We start from the raw sequence: 16,396 nt of genomic DNA, 5'->3' as shown, positions 1-16,396 counted from the left end.
TGGTCAAAAGGAGGAGACAAAATACCTCAGGTAGATCAGGAGCAGTGGAGTAGCTTGTGTGACAGGGAGACCGCACTGACCACCTAGGCAGGGTTGGGCATTACCTGACTGAAATGAGCAGTGCCCTTTGGTAGGACTGGATGGGCTTAGACCAAAGCACAAAAGAGTGCTTGCACATTAACTTTTGCTCTTTTTCCAGGAAAGATAATCCACCCTCCTGGACTGTTGTTGCTGGGGACCATGATAGAACCCTAAAGGAATCAACTGAGCAGGTGGATAGTGTTTTTAAAGGTCATTCCATCTGCCTTCTAAACGTTGTCATGTGTCAGTAAACACATTTAGCTAAAATATGATTATCTATGAATGTTCTAATGCCCCTTTATACTTATCATGTACACCTGTTTTTAAAGATGCAATTTGAGATGGAATTTTAATTTGAGAATTGGGTGAGGCAAGTCAGGAAGCACAAATCCAGGTTGATTGATTGTGCACAGGTTGGCATAGTTTTTTTTAACCTAGGATCATCAATTCTCAAAATGTGGTTCATTGCCTCCCATAAATTATAAACCAAGATTACCCTTTTATACTTAGTACAAAATCATTTTCATTGCTGAGTATAGAAACAAAGAAATTAGAATTTATTTGGGACCATTATGCAAGGAAGTAGCTTGATTCTTATTTTCTTATCTTGCTATTTGCTTGCCTGCCATTGATACAGGTGAGAAGGGCCAAACACATCATAGTGCATGAAGACTTTGATACAGTGACCTATGACTCTGATATTGCCCTAATACAATTGAGCTCTCCTCTGGAGTACAACTCAGTGGTGAGGCCAGTGTGTCTCCCACATAGCACAGAGCCTCTGTTTTCCTCCGAGATATGTGCTGTGACCGGATGGGGAAGCACTAGTAAAGGTGGGTACTTTACACTCTCATAAACAGTGCTGCTAATGTTATTTTTGAAAATATGCCATGCAAATATCAAGAAGTATACATTTAGCCCCTCTACCTTCTGAAAGGTAGAAATAATGTTTTACTTAATTGCAATAGCTTAGTAAGTGATTAGAGAGTGAGCTCTCTTAAACTTTTCCTTCTGGGTAATTTAAATGACAAATAGATTGGATCAGGGGTCAGCAAACTTTCTCTGCAAAGGGTCAGATAATAAGTCTTTCAGGCTTTGCAGGCCATTTGGTCTCTGTCAGGACTACTAAATTCTACCAGTGTAAAGTAAAACAGTTGAAGACAATACATGACAGAATAGGAATGGCCATGTTCCAATAGCACTTCATTTATGAAATTTAAAACATATAATATACATGTATAATTAAAAGCATTTTTTGGAATTTTTTCCAACTATCTAAAAATGTGAAAAATATTCTTTGTTCATGGATTATGCCCAGGGTCTGTGGGTGTGTGACACAGAATTGATCATTGGTTTGGTATGCTGATCCTTATGTTAGATTATAGGGCTCTTAAACACAGAAAGATCTGAATAGGTTGATGTTTGTTTTCTGCTTCTTTTACTGAATCAGATCATTTTATTTTCATTCCATTAGTGTCATTTGCAGGAGACGAGAGTTATCTTTGACTCCTTAGAGTGTTCTCATTCACAGCTTACTATGCCACCTATAGCCAAGTTGCGTTTTCATAAAACTTCACGACTACCATAGCAACTTTAATCATTCCCATTTTCCAAATGAGTTTGTGGTCCTATGTTCTAAATAATTTGCTAGGATCCCATGACTATTAAATATCAAAGCTAGGATTTAAGGTCAGCATGGGTCAGCTTATAATCATTCCTTGAATGCCTTCTTATTATGTTTAGAAAAAAATCTAAACTCTAGCTTGGTTTGGAAATCTCTGATTGGTTTCCACTTAACTCTCCAACATCATTTCCTTCTTTTGTCCCCTTGTTAACCTTTCAGTACTATGGGCTTCTTTCTTTCTCTTAATGCCAAACTTGTCCTGCTTTCTAAAGATCCGTACTTTGTTTCTCTCCATTTGGAACACTCTATTGCAGTCTCTGCATGCTGCTCTTCATCATTCCATTCTCTGCTGAAATGTCACTTTCCTTCTTGGGCCACACTACTGCAGCAGGCTTACCATCCATCTTTCCTTGCTACTTAGTATTATCATCTCATTGCACTTGAACATCCCTGGCATTATTTTTTTGTAATCATTTTCTACATCTCGCCCATTAGTGTCAGAGGCACATCTTGGCAGCAGATCTGTCATTCACATTCTCTCCCAAGGACTAGACGTATACCTGGCATATACTAAGCTTCAGTGTTTATCTGTTGACTAACTGACTTCAAAGTCCTTAAACAAACATACTTAACACATTTCAGCCTCCACCAGTTCCATGACCCCTGGACAACTGAGCCATCATTACAGTCTTATAAAATATAATTCATTCTTTGCAGCCAGGGGAGGGAATGAAGTCTTAATTTTGAAACATGGCCAGCCACACTGATGAGGGTAGTTCCTGAAAAGGAGTATTGGTGCATTCAAAAGGACATAAGATTTATGACCTAGGCTTGAGTTCTGTTATATAAAAGCTAAATAATCACATTTTTAGAGGTCTGGGTTTTACATTTGTGAGATCAATGTGATTAACCTACCTCACAGTGCTATTGCATTATTGAGTTGGAGTAAAGAACATTATAAATATTAAAGTTGTACATAAATGTGAAGTTATTTTTGTTTTGCTTCAAAATATACAGGGTATATAGCACTAAAAGTTTTAAACTCATCATAAATCTAAAGTGATAGAATAAGTTCTGCAGAATACACTAATGTAGATCTATCCAAGTATGAGAAGAAACTACTCATTCATTGTGTTCATCATTAGTGGCATCTAACATTGAAGATGAGATTGGGTTTTAGCAAAAGTAGAGAAAAAGAATATGATTTTGGTTTGTTACATCATCATATAAGCATGTATTTTCATATACTTACAGTGTATATTTATATATTTATAAATATACTCATGTAAATCATGTAGTGCCAATTCATTTCTTCCAAAGTTTTTCTTTTTGTTTTTTTTTTTTTTTTTTTTTTTTGATGCTAGGGATTGAACCCAGGGCCTTGCTAAGCACACACTTTACCACTGAACTACACCCCCAGTTCCTTTGAATTCTTATGTGGCACTATTTGATACTGTAAAACTTAGACTGGAAATAAGCTAGGTAAAAAGTTATTCTCCCAATGTCCCCTCTTTACAAAGATGCCATATGATGAAGACATGCTGCATGAAACACTAGTACCCCCCCCAAGTATTCTCTATCTGCTCAGGAAAAATGGAATGACTACCACTATGTTTTTAAACATGTTGGTAAAGAGCAAGTCTGCACTTAATATTTCTTTAACATCACTTTTTGCTTACTTAACAAGCCCTCTCTTTTGGAATCTCTTTCTTCAATAGATGGTGACCTAGCCAGTCGCTTACAGCAGATTCAAGTGACTGTGCTAGAAAGAGCTGTCTGCGAAGGCACTTACTATTCTGCTCATCCAGGAGGGATCACAGACAGGATGATCTGTGCTGGCTCTGCTGTGTCTGGAAGGAAAGATTTCTGTCAGGTGAGAGGATTCTGACTTGGCACAGAACAATAGAAAGTTTACCACCTGCTGGAAATTCTCCTTAGGCAGGAGGAATTCACTGTTGAAGGCACAAGCATCCAATACCTCTTACCACACCCGGCACAAAGGCCAGGAGGGGTGCAGGAAGACTTGTTACTTAATTCAAACAGCCGTGATGGCAGAGGTAGCTAGTAGCTGTACAAGCAGAATGGCCAGTGGTAGATAGGAGCCCATGAGAAGGGAAGGTATGGCAAGACCATTTACCAGACCTGAGAAAGGGAAGACGTGTTTGGATGCATTTAGGGTTTTGGGAACAGGGCGATGAGTGAATAAGGTTCTAAATTAGTATATCCTACTTACAACTTAAAAAGTTTTATTGTTTTATTATTAATATTCTATATTCTCAACTTTTAGCTGTAGATTAATCACCAAGAGGAAAATAGAACCTAAAGGTAAAAATGGTTTTCATATTCAGTGAAAAATCACAAGGTAGTAGTCATTTCAGTGAGATTATAGAAGTACAAAGCTATAGAGATCTATATATGCATGCCATTACATTAACAAAGAAAAGGAAGCATATGGATGAATGCTTTGTAAAATACCAACTTCAGTATTCACAAAGTCAACTGATGAATGTGACTTTAGATATGTCACCTTGAAAGAGTTGCTGAAATTCTGCACACCCACCTCTAATCCCTAGTCGAAATTTGGGCAGAGTCCACCTGAGGGAAAGTTCAGGTCTGTAGGTAGGTATTTCTCCAGACTTATCACTCATACCAGTCAGAGGTAAAGAGGAAAGAAAAATGAACCTGTTCTTTTATGCTTTTTTATAACCCTCTCCACTGTACCACCACCAGTCAAAATCATAAACCAATGGATGTCACTTCCATGGGAAGAAGCTACTGGGCATCAATCTAGGTGGAAGTCCTTCTGTGTGAAAATATGGAGAGGAAATGGAGAAGGTCCCCCCTTTAACCCTGAATATGTTTATTATACTTAAACCCTTCCTCTCATGGTGTCCAGCACTACTTAAATTCTGTTCATGTTGCTAACCTTAATTTTCAAGAACCAGAGGCAGACCCTGAGGGGTCTATTTCAGGACGTATAGATAGACATGACAGGGGAGGAAAGTGAGGAGAAAGTACAGGGAAGGGAAGGCAGCCAATCAAGGATGCGTGCTTACACCAACTACCAAAGTGAGGGACTAAGTCTGATCCTGCAGGGAATCTGTGCAGTGATATGGACCATACCTGGTATAGTCATCTCATCTGAGAGGTGAGAAAACTGGGGTATTTATATGTTACTTCCCAAAAGTCATAGCTTGAGGGTTGCCTGAAAGGAGTTCTGTTACTTCCTCAGCATTTCCCACACTTGTGGGTGGCCTCAGGGGTGAGGGTGGAAAGTGGGAAAGGGCCTCAGGCACAGAGCCAGGACTTGTGTGGGGAGATCTGAGGAACATGGGAAGGGTACTCCCATTATCCACTGTAGCACAGTTACCTTAGACAATCAGAGAGAAAAGAACTCTGAATTAATGTGTTTATTTTTTTCCTTGGTGTATAGAGATATTTAGGAACGGTCTTTCTATTTGAATCAAGGAAATCACAAATGGCTTTATTGTTTGTCATATTTGACAGCGTCTAACATTAAGAGACATACTTATTTTGTGTCAAGAGAGCAACAAATGAGACAGGTTTAAAGTAGACCATGTCACAGGTGACCCAAATATCATGTCAGTTGGCACCTATTATTTAAGCTACATAGAACTGTCACTTAGTGTGTGGCATGACCAAATTTATTGCCAACATGAAGGAAGAAAACTAGGAGTTGAGATTCTAACTATTAAATATAGCCAGTTGTCTTTTACAGAGGACACTTATCTACTGAAGGGTGACTTTAGAAACTTGCTTTGATAAAATGGACTCTATTATTTCTATCATGAAATTGATTTTTACCCTCCTGTGCATGCTCAGAGGTAATGGACCTACTAATGTAATTTCTCATTTAGGAAGGTAAAAATAACAATGTCCAAACATAGAAACTTGGGACTTTCAGATATGCAATGCAGAATCCTGTTCTTTGCTCATTGGATTTCAAAATTTTTATTTCAAGTTCTTTTGACTTATAAAGCAATAGATGTTAATCTTCACAAAGTGATACATATCCTGTTCCTGCTAACTTTCCCAGTTTATTTCATATTTTTCTTTGCTAACAGTTTAAGCCACACTGATTATCTTCTAACCTCTCAACTACCCACGTCTTGTTTATCTCAGGGCCTTAATCTAGATTTATTTTCTGTATAAAATGCTATTCATTCTTCCGGTCTTTCTTTTGTTTCTTTTTTTAACCAGAGAGTGAACCCAGAAGGGCTTAACCACTGAGCCACATCCCTATTTATTTAGAGACAGGGTCTTGCTAAGTTGCTTAGGACCTCATTAAGTTGCTGAGGCTGGCTTTTAACTTATGATCCTCCTGCCTCAGTCTCCCAAATCACTGGGATTACAGGTATGTTCCACCATGCCTAGCTCCTTCAGGTTTTCAAGCCTGTTTCTTCTTATCCTTCATGTATGAGCTCAAATGTTACTAAAACTGCTTATACATACATGTACATGTAAGGACACATATATATCTACCTTTATTCTCTACCATTCACTCTGAATATTTCCTTTATAGCTTCTATTGACATCTTATTTGTTCATATTCTATCTTGCTCAGTATGGGCTGGATCACAGTAGGTACTGAATAACTTTTCAATAAAGAGTATCATCTGTTTATGGAATGTGCTAGGCCTTATGATAGGCACTATCAATAAAAGATAAATTAGACAAGTTCCCTATATCATGGAATGCTTGTAACTGCCTGAAAAATTAATTATTGGCTATGTGTTAGTGGTGAAAGAATGAATGAATCAAAACGACACCTGACTGGACACATCAGACCTTTTTGAAACTGGAAGGGAGTCTTAAGTATAATTTTACTTTATGAAAAAATTAAGACCTGAGAAAATGTTAATTTTTCTACATTAGACTAGGGGCTCTCCTTATTTCTAATTTGGGGTCCCTTCTAGGAAGTTCTTCACACAAAATAAACAGATCTCAAGTATGTACCTTGAGCTCAATTTATAAGTCAATTAAATGCTAGATACAGTTTGGCACTAGATATATTTGGTTCACTCCCTTTCCTGCAAAAGGACTGACTAAAAAATATGAAAGATTGTGTTTAAAATGAAAATATTGTGTTTTAAGTCTTGTTTTTGCTGCATCTAATAGAACTTCATAAATTAAGCAAACATTTCGTATGTGACAGGCTATACTAGGTCCCCCAGGATACAAAAATGAATAAGGCTTAATGCCTCTCCTCAAGTGGAGCACATGATGTGAACAGAGTGCTCACAAACAGGTGCCTGTGTTGGGCACTGCCATTGGCACACTGTGCCCGGAAAGACACGTATGTTGGTGCAAATTAATAGATGAACATGTGTGATACACTTATTTTGCTGCCGTTAATAACAGTATCACTGTTTCTTCAAAATCTTCCTTTCTACTTATCATTTAATTTAAACAAAACTAGTTTTTGGGGAAGATTGACCCTTTCATCTGAGTTTTTGATGCAATATTTCTCTTTTGAAAGATGTGTTCACTCTAATCATATGACCAAAGTAGCAATATCTAAGAATAAACAAGAAGAAAGTTACATTTTCACGTGTCTCCTTGAACTCTATAAAACCAGACACTAGGGCTATCTAAGATTAATCCATTAATGAATATTATCCAGGCCCTACTGATGAGACTGGGAAGATGTAGAAATTGTTTTCTTTTGAACGAGGCTTTGTTTCAACTCTGAAATCAAACTACCATCTGATTTTATCTGTTCTCTTTTGCCAAAAAACATTCCTGTTCCAAAATGTGAAAGCAGGAACTTCAGATTAAAGTGGTTATCTAGACATCATTACCCTATGTAAACGTAAAAAAAAATAAATTAAAAAAAAAAAAATCAATGGGAATAAAAAAATTAAGTAAAAAATTATTAATGAATATGTACAAAATCAATAAGGGTGACAGACATAAGTAAAATTAATGATATCTATAGACATTGGATAATTACAAGACAAAATAATGGTCACCCAATTTAGTATGTTTTTGCATCATAATTTTGATATATTTAATATAAAATAAATTGCACTTAAGTTATACAATTTAAAAAAAAAAAAAAAAAAAAAAAAAGGTGGTTATCTAGAACACGCTTTCTTATTTCAGGGAGACTCTGGTGGGCCATTAGTATGTAGACATGAAAATGGTCCCTTTGTCCTCTATGGCATCGTCAGCTGGGGAGCTGGCTGCATCCAGCCTTGGAAGCCAGGTGTATTTGCCAGGGTAAGGGTTTTCTTGGACTGGATCAAATCCAAAATCAAAGGTAATTGTTTTTATATATTATAAAATAATACCCCTTTCTTTCCTTCCTTTCCTTCTTTCTCAGGGGCACTCAACCACTGAGCCCCCTCCCCAGCCCTATTTTTGTATTTTAGAGACAGGGTCTCATTGAGTTGCTTAGTGCCTCACTTTTGCTGAAGCTGGCTTTGAACTTGCAATCCTCCTGCCTCAGCCTCCCAAGTTGCTGGGATGACAGGCGTGTGCCACTGTGCCTCCTTCTTTAGAGTGGGTTTGGGATTGCCAAGTATAGTATAAATGAGTGTTATGAAAGAGAAAATAATCATATCTCATTTAGTTGCTAAATATATTAAAATGCAAGATTCTATAAAAATAACTTCTCCCTTGGGCAAAGTTGAGTAAAACTGACTTCCTAAGGCTGCTTTAATCCTAGGTTTGCATTCTTTTTTGACAGTAGCTACTTTGGGACTGACTACATTTTTGTCCTCAGTCTTTCATCTTTATTTTTAATGTATTCTCCCCAAATACAGGTCCTACTTCACTTCAGACAAAGAATAAGAGCAAAACCTTAAGAAAACAATTATCAACATCCACACTTTCAAAAGACAGTACCTCTGGGCCAGGTAATAAATGTATATATTATGAAATAATATATCTTTATGAAATAATAATTGAGCAAAAAGCATTGTAAATCCAGGCTCACTAATTTTTTTTTTTTTTGGAATGCCAGAAACTCTGTTGTTTCTTTCTGGTTGGTAGGTGCCACAGGAGAAGAGTTGTTGCTGTTATTATCTGGGAATATTTTCCATCCAAGATTATAGTGGTTGCAGGTGATAAATCTTGTAGTTGCGAATAAGAGCTTGAATTTGAGGGAACTGCATAGAATTATTTTAAACTCTGAGCTATTTACTCCTTCCTTAGACTTCCAGATGTCTTTCTTGGTAAAGACTGTATAAGATTACCAAAATTGGCATCAGAATTAATATCTCTCTTGGATTGTATATGTAGCTCAGTGATAGAGCACTTGCCTCCTATGTGCAAGGCCCTGGATTTGATCCTGAGCACTGCAAAAAAAAAAAAAAAAAAAAAAAAAAATATATATATATATATATATATAAATGTGTGTGTATATATATATATAATATATTTATATAAAAATACATATATTAAATATATATATATGCTTCTTAATTCTCCTATAATTGCCATTGTATGTTTGCTACTAGGAGTTTGATTTTAATCAAAAGTTAACAGCAACCAGAGAATTAGAAATCTGTAACAGACTTGTGTGAAAGTTCTGTGATACCATAATCTTTTTTACCACCTCTGCCCCAAACTCACATGCACTCAACCCAAAATAACAGCTAGGAGGAGTTGTAGAGACAGAAACAAGACAGAAGGCAGAATTCCTAGAGCGATGCCTTGAGTAGAAGAAAGCGGGTGGGACTTACTGCTCAAAAGTGAGGGTAGTATTAGAAGCAAAGTTCATACGTAGTTGTTGGATGAAAGGCAGAATATTTAGGCAGGGAGGCTGGTGTGTGGGTGCTTGTGAAATTTCTCTTATTGCTTCTGTTTTCTCAGCAGATGATAGAAGGGTCTGTGTAAGAGGGTTTGATAATTTTAAGAGAAAATAGAGCAAGTATGAAAATTTTCTTTAGAAAATGGGCTAGAAAGGTATGGTAGGGTTGCTGAGCAGCTTAATCCCTACCCTCCACCCCAGGTGAATGTCGTGAATTTAGGGAGAGACTTCCCAGTTAGCTTGGATGTATGTTTTCCTCTGGAGGCACTGGGGTAGATGCCGAGTGGGTGGAGAACAGATTAAATCATAATGAAGTTTCCTCAAATATGAGAATGTAAAGGCATTAAGAGTGTGTGGTAAGAAGTGATTTAAAAATCTGCTACAACTTCATGTCAAGAAAATAGGACAAATTAAATGCAATGATCTTTTTCTTTTATAAGTTCTTGTCACCTTGTAATGGATGGAAATAAAGTTTTAATTTTCTTCTTGCAAGCCTGGGTCTTTCAAGCTTGGGATAGTCTTTCTTTGCCTTGTCTTTGTTGGTCCCGAGTGCCCTTGTGTTCTTAATTCGCAGCTTCTAAAGTGAAGCTAGAAGAGCCTAGAGCCCTTTTTTCAAATCCAAGATATCCACTGCATTATAGAAGAAAACTGGAATATCCCTGGGCGCTCAGAGTGGCAAAATTTCCTGTTGTGTGTCTGTCACTCCTTGGATCTCATGTGGGTAGAGACTTAGTTATGACTATTTATGAAGAAAGCCACATTGAGAGAAAGATGGCAGGTAATTGTTACTGACCATTCAAACTCTGTGCCAGAAGCTTTTTCTGTGCAGGCAGTTTATGATCAAAAGTGAGTTTTGACTTGGGAATAAGACCTCACATATGTTGGTTCATGTAAAATAGTCACATTTTTTTTCTTCTAAATACCCTTAGTTTTTCAAAATGTGGAATTTACAAAGGGTCAGGGGAGAGAAGGGGAGAGGGAGGGAGAGAGATAGAGAGAGACACAGACACATGCCAAACTTCTTCAACACACCAGGACTGAGCCGGAAGACACTGTATTGGTAGAAGAGGAGTTCAGAAGATGGTTAAAAATAGCGATGAGGTAAAGGGTAGGGAGGTGAACGAAAACATTAAAGCAAATTCAGTAAATGTTTTTTAAAAAGAAGGATTAAAAACATTCATTAATAACAAGACAGCCCTCATTTTTCATTTCATGTACTGGCAAACATATTTTAATGAAACAAACTTGCCACCTCCTCTTTATATGGATTTCATTAAACTTTTTTGGTTTTCAGTCAGGAGAAAAGTGGGAAGGCAATCAAAATAATGTTGTTAATTGGGGAACCTGGAAAGAAAAAGTTCTCAAATGTCATTATGAGCATGTGTGGTGCCTGCTTGATGCAGAAGTACATAGAAGCCAGGAAAATTGTTTGAAGGTGAAATTGTTTTCTTAGGATAAAGTCTGAGAGATTAAATCATTGAGTTAGAAGGCACAAAAATTTGTTTAAAGAACAAATATTTAAATACAGTATAATGCAATTTCATTTAGACTACAGGAAAAAAAGACTATTACTAGCCTGGCACATTTTCCCCTAAAGTCAGATTACCTACCCATCCCTCTTGACTAAAACTTCTCAAGAACTTCTCCTTAGAGCAGGAATAAAATCTAAATTTCCTAGAAGACTTCTTGCTTCCCTCATTTCTGGACTTAGAATGTTACCTTCTTAACAAGATCTACCTTGAAATGGCATCACCTCCCCCACACCTCTGTACTTCTTGGTCCCCTTTTCTTAGCATATAATGTCCTCTGTTTCTCATAGTTGTGGTTTCTCTGTCTGCCTACTGAATGCAAGCTTCACGAGGGCTGGAACTTCCATCTCTTCATTTCCAGAAGCCCCAGTTCATAGAACAATGCCTGAAACATAGAAAGCACCTAATAGATAAGTGAATGAATGGTCACTCTTCAAAGAATCTTTCCTAATCTGAAGTAGCATCAACCATTCCTTCCCACTGTCTATTATACTGATTATTTCATCTGTGGCCTTGGACCCTATCTGAAATCATCTTTATTTTCCTGACTAAAGTGAAAGACTTGTGAAAGTGACACTTGGTCATTTGATTTCTTTTGTATACCTCCCAGTGAGTACAGTGCTTAAGGACTTGGAAACATTTTTTTTGGTATGAATTTTTTGCCAACTTCTCTTTTCTGTGCATTGTTTTTTGCTCTTCAGAATGGTTAACTCAGTTTCACTGACATTAGCAGTGCATGGAATTCATGCCTATAACCTCATATGCCAGTTTGATAGGCAATTTTATTTTCTAATTATTAATGGGGAAAAGTTTTTCTAAATGTTGGTTAGCTATTTATACTTTTTATTAATTTCCATTATCTTTTATCCACTTTAAAACTATGGCCATTTTTAATGTTTTACAGGAACTTTAGATACAGAAATATTTTTCCTTTGTCATAAGTTATGTGTTTAGCCTTATTGTTGCTATTTGCCTTTAATAATTTTTATATGAACATAAAATTTAAATTTTCTTATTTAAATCTATACATACGTGTCTTTGATCTTTGATTTAGCCTGTCATTTTAGGTTTAAAATTTTTCCATTTCAAGGTCAGAAGATGTCTATAATTAAAAAAGAAAATTTACCTTTTGCATCCTGCTGCAGTGTGTTCTCATGTGGTAGAGTGATTCTGTATTTGTCTCTTTCTTAAAATTATTTTCTTCCCAATTTACAGCCCTATCCTTAAAATATATTCAATTCTTTATATAGAAAGACATTTTCTAGGGAAGCATGACTTATCATCATTACCTTTGAAAATTGTTTGACTCTGTTGGAGGTTTAGTGAGGAACCCCTGTAATTTTCCAGCCTACCATTTCTGTGATGTGGAATTGTCAACTAGAATCTTGTCATCTTTAGGTTATAGTTAGGAAAGCCACAGACTGTAATGAAAATATTACCCCTTCCTTGGGTTGTAAGATACTCTCTACTGTCAAATGCTGTTTCTCCCTGTGACAGTTAGCAATACATTCAAGAATTGCATTCATCTCTACTTGGTACAAATAAATATGTGAACATCCTTGGAATATTTCAACATCATTCACCCTAATATGCTAACTAATGCATTTTCTTCTTTTCTCTTTGAATATGATTCCCTTTCTCCCTGCAAATGTTTGTGGAGCACCTAAAAAGAAGCAGGAACTGACTTCTCTTGGTTCTGGGGATCTGCTAGTGAACCAAATGGATAAAATCCCTACCCTCATTAAGCTCATTCTAGTAGGAAGGAACACATAATAAGATAAACATAAATACGATGGAGAGAATAAGAAAGGGGAATGAAGAATGTAAAGAGAAAAGAAGCATCTTGATTTAGTGCCATATAGCTGAATGTACTATAATCAGTGAATATCCTTCTGAGCAGGTGACACCTACTGTTTTGAAATAACTAAATCATTCCCGATAGTAGATGCATGTGATTCTAAAAGACTCTAAAGTTCTTTCCATACCTTCTTAAAAAGTATTTTAAATCATTTTAGAATTATAATTTTACCTTTCATATCTTATTTTCTCCAAGTAATGCAACCAGTAGCAGATTGACTGTAGGGAAAGAAAAACTTTCAGGTAGGAAAACTTTATCATGGATCTTTGTGATGAAATTTTTAATAAGTTATTTTCTGGGAGTAAAATGACACATCTGGGTCATTTTAAAGAGAAATAATTTGTAATTGTCCTTCAATGGAGCACAGAAACATAGACTATAGAGTAGAGGGGTATTAGAATCATGGACCCAGGTTAAGATCCTGGCTCCCTACTCCACCAGTCTGACTTTTGAGTAAGTCACTTGAGTTCTTAGAGCTATACTTCCTCATCTTAAGAATGGAGTACTTTCTTATCTCATGATTTAAATTAATTGCTCTACCTAGTATACAGAAACTGCTAAAAAAAATCCATTCTTATTTGAATTGACTTTTTTTTTTTTAAACCTAGGTGAATTATGTCGAGGAAGGCTTTACTTAACGATTTTCACGTGCTCTGGACCACTGGTGAGGGTGACGTTCTGTTCCCTTAAACAAGGTGCTTTGGCATAAGCTATATTGTTTTCAGAATCCAAGATATGCTTGGTCATTTTATGAACTTAATATAAAGGTTAAAAATCAATGTTATTGTTTTAGCACTAATTGTGCAGGATGAGTTGTTAGAAAGAAATATCTACTTAAGTCATCTGAGATTTGCTCAGGTCCAAATAAGAAACTGGTCAATGAATCATGATTGACTTGTAAGTCATCAAAAATGTTGATTTCCTTTGGGGATGTAGTTCCATGCTTGCCTACCATGTCCTAGGCCCTAGGTTTGACTCCTAGCACTCCCTGCTGCCACAAGATATAAATTCATATACCATGTATGAGTGTATTTATGTGTATATATAAATCATATATATTTTCAAATATGGCTAAGATATTTGATTGCAAGTTAATATTTTTGACCTTGATTGTGATTTGTTTTTATACTACAGATAGATTTTTCTGCAGCTATATTTCTTGTGGATTCAGAGATTTGGGGTCTAAATCTTATCTGTTTGAGTAGCTCAAAACAATTTGTTATCTCTGTTTTCTTTATAGTGTTATAAAAACAAAAGTTTAGAATAAGTTTTGAAAACAAAGTACACAAATATTAGAAGCTAGCATTAATGTAAACTATGTAATTCAGAGTTGTTAAGCTGTACTTTAGAACCTAATTATTGAGACTTTTTCCCCATATTTTTCAATTGGTGACTTATACATGATGGTGGAATTTGTTGCACATTCATACATGCACACAATATAACAGTATAATTTGGCAATATCACTATCCAATGTTTTTCCTTTCCCTCCACTCAAGTGAAGTTTTTTGATTCTGGGTGAATGCAAACAACTAAAAGCTGATTTCCTTCCTTGGCAACAAAATGCATTAGAGAATATATTTTTCTAGGCCTGAGTATATTGCACATTTGGGAAAATTGTTAAATGAATAATAAAAGCATATCATAGTAAAGCTTTCTCTTGAGCTATATTAAGAATATGGCTTTAAATGGAATCAGGCAATCAATAGGCATTATCTAGTTATATCATATAATCTTTCATAGACTCTAGGCTGTGTCAAAGATCATTTTGAGAAAGATGCTTATTTTTTGTACCTTTGAATATTTAAAATCAAGAGACTTTTCAGCGAAACCAACTACCTCTGAATAATTACTTTGTTCCCTAAGATAATTATGGAAGAAAGCTGATTCCTTGATCTGAAAAGGCATATAGCAAACCTGTTAAAAAAAAAAAAAAAAGAAAAAGCTGGTTTTATTCTCATTCCTTCTACTTCATTTGTTTCTAGGTCCAAAGGGTAGCATAATAATGAGACTTCCCCTGAGTTCAAACCAAGAGCACAGAGTCACGTGTGAGGATATTCTGACAAAGTTCTCAGGAATCGTACAGATCCCAAGATATTCTCACAGGATGATTATGAGGTAAAGAAAGGAATGTTTATTATGATGAAAGATATATGTAAACAGTCACTTGACTAACATCAACAGTGGTATTTGCTTAAAGCATTATTCTCTATCTTCTCAAATAATATACTCTTAGGTGTAACCCTGGATAAATTGCTTTTAATATGAAAACAACAAAAGAAAGACTGTTTCTGTTGATAAATGGTACTTTCTCAACAAAAGAGACCATTTATTAGGCAAATGGAAGTTAAGTCTCTATCAAAGCATTTTGGAGATTGAAATAGTGTGTTTAAAATATTCTGACATATAGTAGGCATTCAGTAAATTGTTCCTAAATTGCCACAATGTAAAGAAATTCCCTTGGATTCAACAATAAAATACATTTAAAACAAGAAATTGAAAGTGAAGATTTGTATAATATCAATCCTAAGTCAATTTCTGTTATATTAGGGAGTTTTGGGCAAATTCTGGCTCATGTAAAACCTTAAGCTCTTATAGATTGCCAATCAGAATTTAGAATAATACACATGATTGATCAACCATTCATCATCAAATGTGAACTTAACTCTAACTTTTGAAAAATTGTGTACTAGAGAGTAATTTTAATTAGTAAAATTTAAAATAGAAATCTTTATCTCATCCAAGCATAAACAAAAAGAAAAGGTTTACTGAAAGTCAATAACATTGATGCATTAAATTCTGAACAAATAACAGTATATCCTGATTTGAAAATTATATCTGACTTCCTTTCATCTATGCCATAACTGCCTCTGGAGGTTAGTACCCCCTTTAATTCACATCATTTGCCTTGATATTATCAACTTTCTGATGAAGCTTGGCTTATCACAGCCACCTGTGGGTTTCTGAAGGATTTGTACCAGGCAAAAACTTAATAGGTAATTATTTTTCCATGATGAACTATGCTATTAATTTTATGATACAGTCCTAGATTGTTTTCATGTTTGTAGATGTTTCCATGGGTCTTACATGTGACCTAAACTAGTCTCTTATGCCCTGTCGAAAAAGCCTTACTGGTATCATTTTCCTAGATTTATAATGGAGATTAACATAAAATCTTTTCAGATTAAGTTAAAAACAAAACTATGCTCTCACATGGGTCACACCTAGATTAAATTTGTTAAAGAAAAAAAAAACACTGAAATAAAGGATGCATAGGGCACTTTTAAGCAAACCCAAGAAAACAGGTAATGAGGTTAATCAGACAAAATAATATCACAGGAAAGGGCATTCAATGGGTTTATCAATTAGGTAGTTGCTGATAATTTAGTTACACTAACATTTATTTTTAAAGAAAGAGAAATCCAGAGGTACCTTTATTCAACAGTTGAACTCCACCAGCACTGAAGTTCCTGTGATTCTTTTGTCCTTTTCCTAATGATTACATAATGATTATTTTAGTTCTCAGC

The 16,396-nt window shown here is 35.6% G+C and overlaps 1 protein-coding gene across 1 annotated transcript in view; it reads left to right on the top strand.

Annotated features, from left to right (window-relative positions):
- Ovch1 (ovochymase 1) overlaps positions 1-15,836 on the top strand; it is a 52,219-nt gene extending 36,383 nt beyond the window's left edge. Inside the window, 10 exon segments of the mRNA XM_047549748.1 lie at positions 200-272; positions 719-914; positions 3,424-3,578; positions 7,832-7,988; positions 8,494-8,595; positions 10,057-10,260; positions 13,478-13,564; positions 13,567-13,611; positions 14,855-14,987; positions 15,746-15,836. Of these exon segments, the coding sequence (XP_047405704.1) occupies positions 200-272; positions 719-914; positions 3,424-3,578; positions 7,832-7,988; positions 8,494-8,595; positions 10,057-10,260; positions 13,478-13,564; positions 13,567-13,611; positions 14,855-14,987; positions 15,746-15,836 (1,243 nt within the window).
- Positions 15,837-16,396: the final 560 nt, after the last annotated feature.

This window comes from Sciurus carolinensis, chromosome 4 (genome assembly GCF_902686445.1).
Source record: "Sciurus carolinensis chromosome 4, mSciCar1.2, whole genome shotgun sequence".
Lineage (NCBI taxonomy): Eukaryota > Metazoa > Chordata > Mammalia > Rodentia > Sciuridae > Sciurus > Sciurus carolinensis.
Note: the sequence above shows the minus strand (reverse complement) of the source record. Positions and strands in the feature narration are given on the sequence as shown.